This window comes from Aulonocara stuartgranti, assembly GCF_965226115.1.
Source record: "Aulonocara stuartgranti genome assembly, chromosome: 8".
Classification (NCBI taxonomy): Eukaryota; Metazoa; Chordata; class Actinopteri; order Cichliformes; family Cichlidae; genus Aulonocara; species Aulonocara stuartgranti.
This window is the reverse complement of record NC_138959.1, coordinates 29129158-29144399: the sequence shown is the minus strand read 5'-3', so window position 1 is coordinate 29144399 and position 15242 is coordinate 29129158. Positions and strand designations below refer to the sequence as shown.

Genomic DNA, 15242 nt, shown 5'->3' with positions numbered 1-15242 from the left:
AAAACTAAATTTTCACTGCTTTTATAACCTTTAGTGGGGAGAACATAGCTAAGATTTAATGATTTAACAAATCTTTTGAATCCTTTGTCCTCCACAATGCTAAATGGCTGGGAGTCCTCAATCACCATGGTAACCAGGTCTTCATCTATTTGAGATTGTTCTCCTGAGGAAAGACAATAAAGACAAAGCACAGATATAAATATCACACACGTAACTTATAACAGTTGTATAATATTGTTATATCATTTAGTAACATTACAGCATGCTATAGTATCATGGCATTTGATGGCTCACCTGGTCTTGCTCCACAATCAGTGTTCCCCTTATTCTCATGCAAAGCTCTGTAGTGCCTAAGCATGGATGAGGTGTTGTTGTTATATCCCAGCTCCCTGGCACATAGCAAACACTTCACCTTGTACAAAAGTAGAGACAGCTTAACATAAGTTTTATTGCAGCATCAGTATTATGAAAATACATCTTCTGTAGAAATTTACATACCTTGTTGGGAGGAATAAGATCAAAATGTTCCCACACAGGGGAGGACCTCCTCTTCTTAGCTGGCTCCATTCTCTCCTGACTTTCTCTCCTCACTCTCATAAACCTCCAAACTGTCTCCAAACTCTCACTAACCGCAACTCTCCATCAAACACCCACATTTTGAATGAAGTCTGAGGGGTTTATATCGCTGTCATAGCTCGCGGCAAAGTTCGAACCGCTTCCTGAACCAGTCACGTGGTACAGCCGGGCAGCGAGGCTTCGCACGTCATCATTTTCAGCTCCTCCCATAAATGAAGCAAGCCTCGATACGCGCATCGCGGAAACGCCCCCTCAATTACTCGACACAAGCTTCGAAGCCTCGATACAGAACGTCACATCACTAGAAACAGGTTTACCTTTTAGGTGACATGAATAAGTTGGAGGGAAGTTATGAACTGTTTCTGAGAGACAAATAACACCAGGATCCTTTTCTATGTAGCTGACGGCTGGTAACTGGGCCGGGGCGGGTCTAGCAAAGTTCTCGCCTTTATCTTTATTGTGATCCTGTTTGGGTCCTGTCCCTTGCCTCTCAGGGACAATGCCATGTTGGTTAGAATGGAAGTTGCAGAGTTTTAAAAACTGTAGTTAGGAGTAATATATTAATCTGGACTGGCGAACTGGTGATTCTAAATTGCCCATAGGTGTGAATGTGAGTGATTGTCTGTCTCTATGTGTTATCCCTGTGATAAACTGATGACCTGCACTCCACCTCTCGCTCTGTGACAGCTCTGATAGGCTCCAGCCCCCCCGCAACCCGGTTAAGGATAAGTGAAAGAGAATGTGTGGAATTGAATTGAATTGATAGGTATTATTGTTATTATTTGCTGAATCCTTAAATGCCAGCCAGATAATCTGAAACGGGGCAGGATACACAAGACTTCCAAAGTTCAGCACTGAATCCTCTGCTTTACCTGCAAAACTAAAACACTGATACGCATCTCAAACACAAGATTCTTAGACAAATTACAGTAAATATTAAATATTCTCACTTGTTAGTATATAAGGGCAGGGTTGTACCAAGTTTACAAGTAATTATATAGGTACTGTAAATGCTATGTAGGCCTGGGTATCATCGCTGATTTCTAGAATCGATTCAATTCCGATTCACAAGGTCCCGAATCGATTCGATCCACGATTCGGTTCGATTTGATTTGAATCGGGGAAATTTTGCCTCAGACAGTCAGAAATATTATAATTCTGATCACTTATCAGTACATAGCGATATTTTTATATCTATAAAAAGAAAGCTGACACTTGTGAGACTTTATCAAAGGTGTGAGCATCACAGCAGAGGCCTTTGTGTCAAAGTAACTGAGGATAAAACACAGAAAAACATGAAGGCGACTTTCCTGGTCTGGGTTTTTATAGCAGATGACCTTAAAAATATTGTGCAGTCAAAAACGAAGTGAAGCAGAGCAAAGTTACAGAGGTTTGATTAGAGACACAGCTAAGCATTTTGCAATTTTGCATAATTTGTTTACATTTGTTCAGTATTGAACAGCAGAATTGAGGCTTTCTTGTCGGAGGTAAGTTAAAAAAAAAACAGCGGCTGGTGGATAATAAGTAAGCGGATAATGCAAAAAACAGAGATTTTTAAATGGGAAATTCCTGTGATTTTATCGTGGTGGAAGCAAAGCAGCAAAAGTAAGAGGAAATTCGTGACGATGTTTATGTGAAGCGAAATGTGAAGCGTAGTTTGGATTGTCTTTGGCTGCTGGTTAAGTCAATATTGTTTGGAGAGAGATAAAACCTGCAGCTTCAGAATCTAGCACAAAAAGGACGTAAACACAAAGCGCCCGCCGACGCTTCAAAATCAGTGAGCTGTCGGCTTTCAGCCCCAACGGCGTGTCCGTGTACATGCTGTCTGATTCGGATGCTTCGGGTCCGTGTTTTGTGTTTACCTCTTTGTGCAGAATCTGTGTACCTGCTCTTATATACTGTTTTAGCTGTTTGGTGGTTGTAGAAATTTTGTAAGGTTTAACCTGAGATTTTGCTGTTTCGGGCAAAATAAATTTATATTTAAAAATTGATTCAGGATTTTAATGAATCGATATCACGTTATTCAAGCCAGAATCAATTTAAATCGATAAATCGATCACGAAAAACTACCCCTAATGCTATGCTCTTTCTGCTTCTTCTGCATTAAAGATTTCTCTACCAGCTCACCTTGATCCCAAATTTCAACAGTAGAGTTTTCTGCATCCTTTTCCAGTCCAGCTTTTGTGAGTGCATGTCATCTATCACAAGAAAACTGGACACACTGCAGAGGGTATGCAAGGTGAGTCAAACTGTGAAGAGCAAAACACAATAACTGCATACCCATGTATGCATGTATGTCCAAATCTTTGAAGTTTGGACAAACATGCTCCAAGTCCATGTATATACCCATAGATTTATATAGTTTAAGAACAGGGCTATTAGATCTGGTTATGAATCATTTGTTTCAGGATAATGAATAATACACATTCATGAAAAGGTGTTTTCATTATTAGCATAAAGTCAGAAATGAGGAAACTTAAACAGAACAACTTTGCGCGTATAAAAAAAGCAGTGCAGCGTAAAAGCCTGAAAAGTGTTTCTTGTTGAAAAAATGCTTTCAAAATTGTGAAAAGTAATAATTCTACCTAATGTATAATCAGTACAGTCACATGATTTCTTCTTTCTGTCTCTTTGATCTCGTTTTACAGGTAATACAGGACAGTGAAACAGTGAAGAAGATTCTAGGTCTGATTCTGGCCTTTGGTAACTTCATGAATGGTGGCAATCGAACCAGAGGCCAAGCTGATGGTTTCAGCCTTGACATCCTGCCCAAACTTAAAGATGTAAAAAGCAGTGTAAGTAACCAGAATGCTGAAAACAAAGTATAATTTTGTCCCTGTATCCTAAAATAAAGAGTCTTGGTCCTGTAGATTGCATCCATGCCTTTTAAATGTAATATATTCACAGTATTCAGCAATGCAGTTTAATAGAAGCTTACTCTAATGTTATGTGTGTAGTCCATTATGAGGTAATAAACTACAACTTACTGAATAAAAGTTAATATTCATTGAGCCGTGTAATCTTGAATTGTTCAGCTCAGCTGACACCTTTGTTTTGCAATTTCTTTGATGAGGAGTTCTTTAATAAATATACCCTTTGACTTTACATTTCATCTCCTAAATCCTGCACTGGGATCCTTTTGTTGCCTTCGATTGAATGCATTTAGGATCTTAACTGTAAAATAACTGGCGCAAATCTAAATGCATGCCTATATCAGCTCCTGTAAAAATGTTGCTCTATTAAGTTTCAACTGGTTATCTTCAGCTTTGAAATATTTAGGGATTCTTTTAAACCCGGGTTTGGAAAAATTAGTACCTCAAGTATAAAACCTACTCAAATAAATAATAAATCTAGATTATTAATTAAAAATGGAATTTTATTTTGTGGAAAAAATTACTGTGATTAAAATGGTAGTTCAACTATGTCTCAGTGATGTTGCCTGTAGAAATACTCCCACAGGTCAAGAGGAATGGGTCTAAACATGGTAGAGGATATTATTCTAAATTAAGCTGGATCAAAATTGAAAAGGAATTAGTAAGCCTGTTTCAATTTTGGGGTGTTCTCTTACATGACACAGTTACTAATAGAGAAGATTTTTTCTTTAACAGTCCTGTTGTACAGATGAGGGTCGTATTGGATACAATAGCTTGAAAGAGGGGCAAGCATAAAATTGGACCTTTGAGTCGTGATGTTTTTGAAATATCTACAACTGATATTTGTAGATATTTGAGATTAAAATGTTAAAAGCCAATTTAAAGTCCCCAGTGAGGGACTTTCTGGATCTTTCTTACATGAAGTATAAGGCAGCTGTGTTTTATAAAATACTTAGCAAATAATTAGTTTAATAACCTGAGGATCATTTAACAAACGGACTTAGGCTTTGATATAAAACAGGAGTAGTCTAGAATACTCTCAAATCCTGATAAATTCACAAAAAGCCCAGCAAAAATTAGTATAATTTAAATTAATACATAGGATTTATTTTACCCCTTCTAAATTTTATAGGCGCAGTGTAACAACCAATGACCTATGTTGGAAATCAGGTACAGGAACATATACAAATGCTATTCAAGAATGTAAGCAGATTTAGGTTTTTCAGGGAAAAAAGCTCTACATTGAGATAGGTAAATTGTTATGTTTGAAATAGCAATATCACCAAGGTTATGTTTACTTAGAGACCAATCAGTCTTTCCCACTGCACCCAAATACAGTTTTGTGGCAATGACAGTGAGGGCAATTTTGGTCACAAGAATGATCCTCAGAGTATGGAAAGACAATTGAAATGGTGTCAAAAAAAAGCAATAGAAATATTGACAGGAGTTAATCATGATAATGAGAACTTCAGCAGACTTTTAGGACAGACTTTGTATATTTCTTGGTCTTGGTATATTGGTATATTTCTGTTTCTGTTGTGTCTTTTTTTTCCTGCTCACTCTTTCTATAGCCATGTAGTTATGACCAGTGCATTAATGGAAAATTGTATAATGATGCTGTTTGATTGCCATCTTCACTCCTCTAAATTTATGTGTGTTCTTTCCGCATACAGGACGGCATGAAAAGTCTTCTGTCTTACATTGTTGCATATTACCTCCGACACTTTGATGAGGTAAATTTTCACACATTCTTTCCCTTCTCCTGTCAAGACTGACTGATTTGTGCTGTCAATTCTGACACACGTAGTTGTGGTCAGATGTTCACATAAACTCATCATGGGCATGAACTCTGATGCTTTTAATGATTTTATTGAACTGTTCTTTTTATGGGATGGAATGTTTGACGTTGACAAACAAGAACTGGGTGCACAAGTTTGAATTTATTTTTTATTTTCTCTAATGCGCACGGTCAAAATTATATACACATACCTCCCCCAATATTTGATTTAATTTCATTTAGCAAGTCGTACCTTGACCAGACGTTTGTGAGAGCCAGCAAGCTTCTGATATAATTCTGGATGAATATTTAACCATTTAACCCTTTAACCAAAATTGGTAGTTTATTTAAATTGGTTGGTTTCTTGCCTTGAGACTGGAGAAACTGGGTTTTAGTTGAGATACATGGATTATATTATATCTTCATGTTGAGAGGTAACCTTAAACAAGTAGACATTGATCCTTTTGAGCTTCTCTTTCAAAAGAATCAGAGTAACCAGGAGTGAGTTTCTTGGAGTCGGTCTTAAGAGATATGTGCTTAGTAGAAAGCCAAACCTTTTGACTGGGCAGGTAGTTTGGATCAGGAGTGCAACAACAGTCCACCAGTTGTTTGTTTTGCTCCTTCGTCCATAACAGTGCAGCGTGGGTTGCTGTGATAATGACGAAAATGATGTTGAACAGACAGAACAAAACCTCATGTTCTGTGGTGGTAAACAGTGGTGGCTGACAACCAAGGGATGCCTCAAATGAGAGACCAGTTGCCGGGGATATTATGGAGTTATGGACATATTCTACCAGGTATGTTATGTGCTCTAGGTGGACTGGTTTAAAGAAGCAACACGACTGAGAGCTGCTTCCAACTCCTGATTTGGCCTTTTGATTTATCGGTTAGTCTGTGGGTGAGAACCAGAAGAGAGGCTTGCCTGGGCACCTAGAATAGAGCAGAACTCCTTCCAAACTCATGATGTAAACCGTGGCTCACAGTTGGAAGCAATGTCCAGAGGCATCACATGAAGACAGAAGACATGGTCCACTAAGAGCTGAGCTGTTTCTGGGGCAGAAGGGAATTTGGAGAGGGCAACAGAATGAGCAGGTTTGAGGTAAACCAGTGTCAAACCCCAGGAGATGTTTACAAGTTGTAGAATGGGTCAGTCCAAAACAGCTTGAAAGTCTGCAGGGTCAGCTTTGATCTGCTCTTTCACAACAATGGAAAGAAACTGTAACACGGAATTTGCAATTCTCACGGTTGACATAAAGCTTACTTTCCAGCAAACACTGCAACACTTGATGGATTTGAGGTTCATGTTCAGACAGTTTGCTGGAAAAAATGAGGAGATCATCCAGACAAACAAAAACACAACAATTCAGGTAGTCATGAATTGTACATTATTAACAAGGACCTGATAAACAGCGGGAGCATTACTGAGACCAAATGGCATGATATGACTTTCAAAACGTCTCAGTTCTGTAATCATCTCTCTCCTCAATGCAAGCAAAGTGGTAAGCATTTTTTAGGTCAAGTTTAGGAAAGATGGTGGCTCCCTGCAAAAGTTCAAAATGATAATAGTGATAATGGATATTTGTTTTGATGGTTTTATCATTATGACTTTGGAAGGTGATACACGGCCATAGCATCCCCACTACGTAAAATGAGTGGAGTGACATCTTTAATATGTCACTTTCGAACGTCCAATTTGGCCCACTGAAAGAGTTGTTTTGTAACACCAAGTAACGTCTCTTTTTAAACATCTACTGAATTACTAGTGTGGGCTATTTGTAGCCCAAATGTGGTCAGTGCAGACATCTTTTGATAACTAGAGACACATACAAAGGTGAAATGTATTTCCAGTTCAAACTAGCTGTTGAGCCAAAAACCTACAGGAAAATAACTGGTACAGAAAACATGTTCTCCACCCTTTGGAAACATGGGAAACAGTTATGTGTGAAGGAATCCAAAGTGATCAGTGGACATCTCCAAAACAGCTCAGGCTCTTGACACTTAAACAAAAGTAAACATGCACAGTGGATTTAGAGAAAAAATGTCCCCGGCTCACAGGCAGTTTGCAAAAGGAGTTTTTTGACAAAGACTGTTGAGCATATAGTCCGCACAAATTTGCACAAACTTCACATACAGTGGGGCAAAAAAGTATTTAGTCAGCCACCGATTCTGCAAGTTCCCCCACTTAAAATGATGACAGAGGTCAGTAATTTGCACCAGAGGTACACTTCAACTGTGAGAGACAGAATGTGAAAAAAAAATCCATGAATTCACATGGTAGGATTTGTAAAGAATTTATTCGTAAATCAGGGTGGAAAATAAGTATTTGGTCAATAACAAAAATACAACTCAATACTTTGTAACATAACCTTTGTTGGCAATAACAGAGGTCAAACGTTTACTATAGGTCTTTACCAGGTTTGCACACACAGTAGCTGGTATTTTGGCCCATTCCTCCATGCAGATCTTCTCGAGAGCAGTGATGTTTTGGGGCTGTCGCCGAGCAACACGGACTTTCAACTCCCGCCACAGATTTTCTATGGGGTTGAGGTCTGGAGACTGGCTAGGCCACTCCAGGACTTTCAAATGCTTCTTACGGAGCCACTCCTTTGTTGCCCGGGCGGTGTGTTTTGGATCATTGTCATGTTGGAAGACCCAGCCTCGTTTCATCTTCAAAGTTCTCACTGATGGAAGGAGGTTTTGGCTCAAAATCTCACGATACATGGCCCCATTCATTCTGTCCTTAACACGGATCAGTCGTCCTGTCCCTTGGCAGAAAAACAGCCCCATAGCATGATGTTTCCACCCCCATGCTTCACAGTAGGTATGGTGTTCTTGGGATGCAACTCAGTATTCGTCTTCCTCCAAACACGACGAGTTGAGTTTATACCAAAAAGTTCTACTTTGGTTTCATCTGACCACATGACATTCTCCCAATCCTCTGCTGTATCATCCATGTGCTCTCTGGCAAACTTCAGACGGGCCTGGACATGCACTGGCTTCAGCGGCGGAACACGTCTGGCACTGCGGGATTTGATTCCCTGCCGTTGTAGTGTGTTACTGATGGTGACCTTTGTTACTTTGGTCCCAGCTCTCTGCAGGTCATTCACCAGGTCCCCCCGTGTGGTTCTGGGATCTTTGCTCACCGTTCTCATGATCATTTTGACCCCACGGGATGAGATCTTGCGTGGAGCCCCAGATCGAGGGAGATTATCAGTGGTCTTGTATGTCTTCCATTTTCTGATGATTGCTCCCACAGTTGATTTTTTCACACCAAGCTGCTTGCCTATTGTAGATTCACTCTTCCCAGTCTGGTGCAGGTCTACAATACTTTTCCTGGTGTCCTTCGAAAGCTCTTTGGTCTTGGCCATGGCGGAGTTTGGAGTCTGACTGTTTGAGGCTGTGGACAGGTGTCTTTTATACAGATGATGAGTTCAAACAGGTGCCATTCATACAGGTAACGAGTGGGGGACAGAAAAGCTTCTTACAGAAGACGTTACAGGTCTGTGAGAGCCAGAGATTTTCCTTGTTTGAGGTGACCAAATACTTATTTTCCACCCTGATTTACCAATAAATTCTTTACAAATCCTACCATGTGGATTCATGGATTTTTTTTTTCACATTCTGTCTCTCACAGTTGAAGTGTACCTCTGGTGCAAATTACTGACCTCTGTCATCATTTTAAGTGGGGGAACTTGCAGAATCGGTGGCTGACTAAATACTTTTTTGCCCCACTGTACTTTCCATTGCAGCTTCTCTCAGCCCAGCTACCGATCACAACCATGCTCACTTTGTCATACAATCATTAGCTCTTCATGATAAAATAGGATACTTGTAAAAATGACCGTATTTAATGCAAATGGTCATTTAAACATATTTAACACATTGTGCTTCATTTAAAAGGAATTTGAAGACTTTTCTAAATACTTTAACCATTATCAGGCATTATTTAACCATTTACATATTAACATGTATTTTAACATTTTTAATATTTCAACATATTTAAACAATTTAATGAATGACAGTTTTAACCTGGTTACAAACATAGAAGTTAAGTAAATAAACCAGTTAAAGAAAAACAGTAAAATGTTGAATTATGACAACAAAAAAATCCAACCCACATGTACTGAATAAATCAATAGGCTAAAACCTAATAATTTTTTTTAAATAAATCTGTATATATATATATATAAAAAAAAACACCCAGCACGCCCCTGCGGGCGGTTTATCCTTCAAGCTCGGGTCCTCTACCAGAGGCCTGGGAGCTTGAGGGTCCTGCGCAGTATCTTAGCTGTTCCCAGGACTGCGCTCTTCTGGACAGAGATCTCCGATGTTATTCCCGGGATCTGCTGGAGCCACTCGCCTAGCTTGGGAGTCACCGCACCTAGTGCTCCGATTACCACGGGGACCACCGTTACCTTCACCCTCCACATCCTCTCGAGCTCTTCTCTGAGCCCTTGGTATTTCTCCAGGTTCTCGTGTTCCTTCTTCCTGATATTGCTGTCATTCGGAACCGCTACATCAATCACTACGGCCGTCTTCTTCTGTTTGTCTACCACCACTATGTCCGGTTGGTTAGCCACCACCATTTTGTCCGTCTGTATCTGGAAGTCCCACAGGATCTTAGCTCAGTCATTCTCCACCACCCTTGGGGGCATCTCCCATTTTGACCTCGGGACTTCCAGGTTATACTCGGCACAGATGTTCCTGTACACTATGCCGGCCACTTGGTTATGGCGTTCCATGTATGCCTTGCCTGCTAGCATCTTGCACCCTGCTGTTATGTGCTGGATTGTCTCTGGGGCATCTTTACACACACACACACACATATATATATATATATATATATATATGTATCATGTTAATAACAACAATGTTGATAAGTTACATTTATTAATCATGTAAATTACCTGCATCTGTCATAGATATCCACATGACATCCAAAAAAAGGACCCGGTCTAAAGTGGAAATGTTGAGCGTCATAGTGACGTCAGAGCTGGGTTATGGTTGGATGTTGAAATTATGGAACTAGTTTGAACATTGTATAGATGTTCAGAATTGATCATGGACAGACGGACCCAATATCGACATCATCTGCACATCTATCTGATGTCCAGTGTTTAGTGGGTCTTGTTATTCTTCCCAATAAAGGAGAACCCTGCATCAAGGGGAGATGAGGATGGTCGAATGATACCAGGCGCTAGGGAGTCAGTGATGTGTTTCTCCATTCCTTGCATTCAGTTTTAGTCAAGATGTAAAGGTGACTAGTGAGAACTGGGAGTACTGGGACTGGGAGCAGATCTGTGGCATAGTCATATGGGTGATGGAAAGAAAAAAAAAGGAGCCAAATCCTTTCTGAAAACTTCAACCACATTGTGATATAACCCTTTTAGGCCAGTTCTCATTTCAGATCATCACACACACCAAGAACAAAAGTTATTATCACAACCTTGTCCTCCCAATGTATCTCCTCTGCCAGTATCCAAAAACAATTGGGACAAATTGGAACAAAAATCAGCTGCTATAATGTGCTTACCTTGGCCAACTGGAGGCAGAACACTACCCTAAATTTGATAATGAATTCATTATAAGAGAGCTTAGTATAGGTCTTTAAAACAGCCTGCGCCCATCTCAGCACACAATTGCATAACAACTCCAGTGAAAAAGCCAACTTGGCACTGTCAGAAGCATGAGTACAACTCATAGTTATCTGAACTATAACAGATAACAACAAAAGGAGTGCCCAATTACAAGTTACAAAAGCTCTAATTCAGAAAAGGATAAGGACCCACGCCTAGAACATAAGGCGTGGTTAGCTCACACAGATGCAATATAAGATTCACATACTGCAGATGCTGGTGTTACAGCAGTTTGGTAGTTGGTAGCTGACAAACATTTTCTGAACATCCTAACTAATTTCCTGAGGGTGATAGTTTGAGTCTTATTCCAGTCCTTGGCAAAATCCGGTCGTTAAGTTGATGACGTGACGAATCCTACTTCCGGGCCTAAAGTAGTCTGCGTTTAATATGGCTTTTGTGTTGTTAACATGTTTAATGTTTTGTATTTTCTTCTACTTAATCTCGAAAAAGCTCCTAAAACAGTCAGTGATCACTGTTGACCTCCCTCGGCTTTTATTACCGCTAATCATTTATTTAAGTTCAGTTTTTAAAACCTTAGGACGTAACTACAGCCCAGCCCATGCAGCTGTATATGAATGACTAACCTCGTATTGTGGATGGATTATCTCAGTTGTTCTCCTGGCTGAAGTTTGGTCCTTTTACAGCATCCTGCCATGCGATTACATTTGTTCCTGACCACCGAGAACACTCACGTTAACTTTTATCGAGTGGAAAAAAGTTAGCTTGTTTATATTATGCTAACATAGCTGTGTCGCTAGCGGTCACGTAGCACATCTTTATATACCAGCTAGCCAAACTTCAGTAACCCTACAAACGTCACTGCTGTTTAGTTTTCTGTCTTCATTTATGTTGCAAGTGATAACAGAGCTGTACGTTTGAATTTGTTTCCAAAACCCCGCAGTCAGGACATGCTATATTGTATTTAGATAGAAGCTAGCGAACTAACTTCCTGCTAACTTCTAACTCCGTTAAATGTCATAAATTCAGTTTTCATGGATGCCTGGATGTTAAACTCAATTGTTACACCTGGTAGAGCAGAACGCTGATCATTTTATTAAAGATGAAAGACTTTAGACAGTTTTTCAACTCTTACTACTGCCATAGTGATCGTTTGATATATGGACCTGCAGCAGAGTTTAGGCCCAGACACGGCTAGTAACGTCAGACTTAACGACCGGATAGTGACATTCATATAACTTACATATGACTGTTTGATAATCTTGGACTCTGCAGTTGTTTAAACAAACCTCCAAGAGACCTAACTAACTTAAATCTACAGTTCTGCTTCTTAGAGCTTTGATAAATTCATTGAGTCATTTGAAAACCTTCAGTACCACAGTATGCTTCAGTATATACAGTTCTATTGAAATAGTTTTAAAAAGCCCCAAATTACTATGACATTTGTGCCTGTGATGAGTAGGGATGGGTATCGTTTAGGTTTAATCCGATACCGGTGCCAAACCGGTACTTTTGAAACGCTGCCGGTGCTTAAACGGTGCTAAAACTGGTGCTTAAAGAATGGAGAGCACAAACTTTGTCCAAAAACCTCTTATGTTTTTATTTTTAGCAGTCTCTTTTTGGATGGAGATCTCTGACTATAAATTTTGTCACTGCCCTATGAATTTCGTCCACTCTTTATTTGGTCATTTTAGCCTTTTTGGTCAAGGTGAAGGGAGTATCTGCCATCAAACAAGAAGACAGCCGCATGTAACTACGATGGTGTAGTTATGCTGCTGCTGCCATCATCATCTATCATCATTTCTGCTACACTGGCAGGGCTAGGGGCCAGGACTCTCCCCTTCGGGTATTGGGGGATGTTGCTAACTCCGGGTCCGATAACAGGCATCACACCCGCAGTAGATGTGCTGGGTGTGAGGTTTTTCAGCAAGCTATCAAATAAGGTGCATTTTTCGGCTTTTAAAAAAACGCTATGCGTTGCCAGGTGTTTCATCAGATTCGAGGTATTACCTCCTTTGCACATTATCACCTTAAAAGCACTTGTTGCAGGCTGCTGAGTTTGCATCTTTTGCTGTGAAGTACAGCCAAACCTTTGACCGCTTCGCCTTGGGCATTTTTAATCTGTAGCTCTGCTCTAAAAGAACATACGTACCTGGGCCCGTCTACTATCCTTGGAAAGGTAAAATGATTGGCTACAATCCAAAGTGTATGACATCTCAGGGGGGAAAAAAAGCACCGAAATAAAGCACTGAGATGCGCGCTGCTTTTCTAGTTACTACCGCTATAATGGCACCGGATATCAGTACCCATCCCTAGTGATGACAGTGATTTACATTTCTGGTGTGTCATTTGTTGCAGAAAAGCAAAGTCATTTCACTCTCTGATACATGTAATTGTTTAATGCAAAAATTTTAGGAGCTATGATCTCAGAATCATACTTAATTGACCATATAAGAAAAAATAATTTCCCTCTCGCCTCTGCGGGTGGTCTATCCTTCAAGCTCGGTCCTCCACCAGATGCCTGGGAGCTTGAGGTTCCTGCGCAGTGTCTTAGCTGTTCCCAGGACTGCGCTTTTCTGGAGAGAGATCTCCAATGTTGTCCCTGGGATCTGCTGGAGCAACTTGCCTAGCTTGGGAGTCACCGCACCTAGTGCTCCAATTACCACTGGGACCACTGTTGCCTTCACCCTCCATATTTTCTCTTGCTCTTCTCTGAGCCCTTGGTATTTCTCAGGCTTCTCATGTTCCTTCTTCCTGATGTTGCTGTCATTGGGAACCGCTACATCTATCACTACGGCCGACTTCTTCTGTTTGTCTACCACCATTATGTCCGGTTGGTTAGCCACCTACAATTTTGTCCGTCTGTATCTGGAAGTCCCAAAGAATCTTAGCTCGGTCATTTTGACCTCAGGACTTCCAGGCCATATTCGGCACACGTTTCTGTATACTTTCCTGGCCACTTGGTTATGGTGTTCCATGTATGCCCTGCTAGCTAGCATCTTACACCCTGCAGTTATGTTCTGAATTGTCTCAGGGGCATCTTTACACAGTCTGCACCTGGGGTCTTGCCTGGTGTGATAGACCCCAGCCTCTATGTGCTCAGAGCTTGTTTCTGTGCTGTCATGATTAGTGCCTCTGTGCTGTCTTTCAGTCCAGCTTTGTCCAGCCACAGGTAGGATTTCTGGATGTCAGCCACTTCCTCTTTCTGCCGGTAGTAAATACTGTCCAGAGGGCTGTCCTTCATTGATGGTCCCTCCTCTTCCTCCTCTTTCTTGGGTTTCTGCTGCTTGAGGTATTCACTGAGCACTCGGTCAGTTGGGGCCATCTTCCTGATGTATTCTTGGATGTTCCTTGTCTCATCCTGGACCGTGGTGCTGACACTCACCAATCCTCAGCCTCCTTCCTTCCGCTTAGTGTACAGCCTCAGGCTGCTGGACTTGGGGTGAAACCCTCCATGCATAGTCAGGAGCTTCCTCGTCTTGATGTCAGTGGCTTCTATCTCCTCCTTTGACCAGCTTATTACCCCAGCAGGGTACCTGATCACGGGCAGGGTGTAGGTGTTGATAGCCCGGATCTTGTTCTTACCATTCAGCTGACTCCTCAGGACTTGCCTGACCCTCTGCAGGTGGTGGTTGCAGCTGTCCTAGCAGCCTCTTCATGGTTCCTATTTGCCTGTGGGATCGCCAGGTACTTTTAGCTGTCCTCTATGTCTGCAGTGTTGCCGTCGGGGAGTTTGATCCCCTCAGTTCTGACCACCTTCCCTCTCTTTTTTTATCATCCGACCACACTTTTCTTGTCCGAACGACATTCTGATGTCATTGCTGTATATCTTGGTGGTGTGGATCAAGGAATCAATGTCTCATTCACTCTTGGCATACAGTTTGATGTTATCCATGTACAGGAGGGGCTTACAACTGCTCCATTCTGTCATCGATATCCGTAGCCAGCCTTGTCAATGATCTCACTGAGGGGTTCGGGCCTATGCAGAACTGCAGTGGGGACAGAGCATCTCCTTGGCAGATCCCTCACTTGATGGTGACTTGTGCTATGGGCTTGAAGTTGGCCTCTAGTGTTGTCCCCCACATCCCCATTGAGTTCCTGATGAAGGCTCTTAGGGTCCTGTTGATCTTGTATAGGTCTAGGCGTTCCAGGATCCATGTGTGGGGCATTGAGTCATAGGCCTTCTTGTAATCAATCCAGGTAGTGCACAGGTTGGTCAGTCTGGTCCTGCAGTCTCGGCTGACTGCTTGGTCTACCAGTAGCTGGTGTTGTGCGCCTCTGGTATTCTTGCCCATCCCTTTCTGTGCCCCACTCATGTATTGAGCCATGTGCCTGTTCATCTTAGCCGCTATGATGCCTGACAGAAGCTTCCACTTGGTGTTGAGGCTGGTTATTGGCTGGTAGTTGGATGGGACCGGCCCC

At 41.3% G+C, this 15242-nt stretch overlaps 1 protein-coding gene and 1 long non-coding RNA gene across 2 annotated transcripts in view; one reads left to right on the top strand and one right to left on the bottom strand.

The window, feature by feature from the left end:
- The window catches only part of fmn2b (formin 2b), a 62533-nt gene that overhangs the window by 27050 nt on the left and 20241 nt on the right, over nucleotides 1-15242 (top strand). The window contains exons 11-13 of the mRNA XM_082545343.1: nucleotides 2686-2815; nucleotides 3225-3371; nucleotides 5123-5182. Of these exons, the coding sequence (XP_082401469.1) occupies nucleotides 2686-2815; nucleotides 3225-3371; nucleotides 5123-5182 (337 nt within the window). The remainder of the gene's footprint in view (nucleotides 1-2685; nucleotides 2816-3224; nucleotides 3372-5122; nucleotides 5183-15242) is intronic.
- Nucleotides 69-545, bottom strand: LOC309713628. The gene is made up of 3 exons (XR_014278627.1): nucleotides 499-545; nucleotides 295-412; nucleotides 69-163 (listed from the first exon to the last, which is right to left on the bottom strand). It is a non-coding gene; the product is annotated as an uncharacterized lncRNA (long non-coding RNA).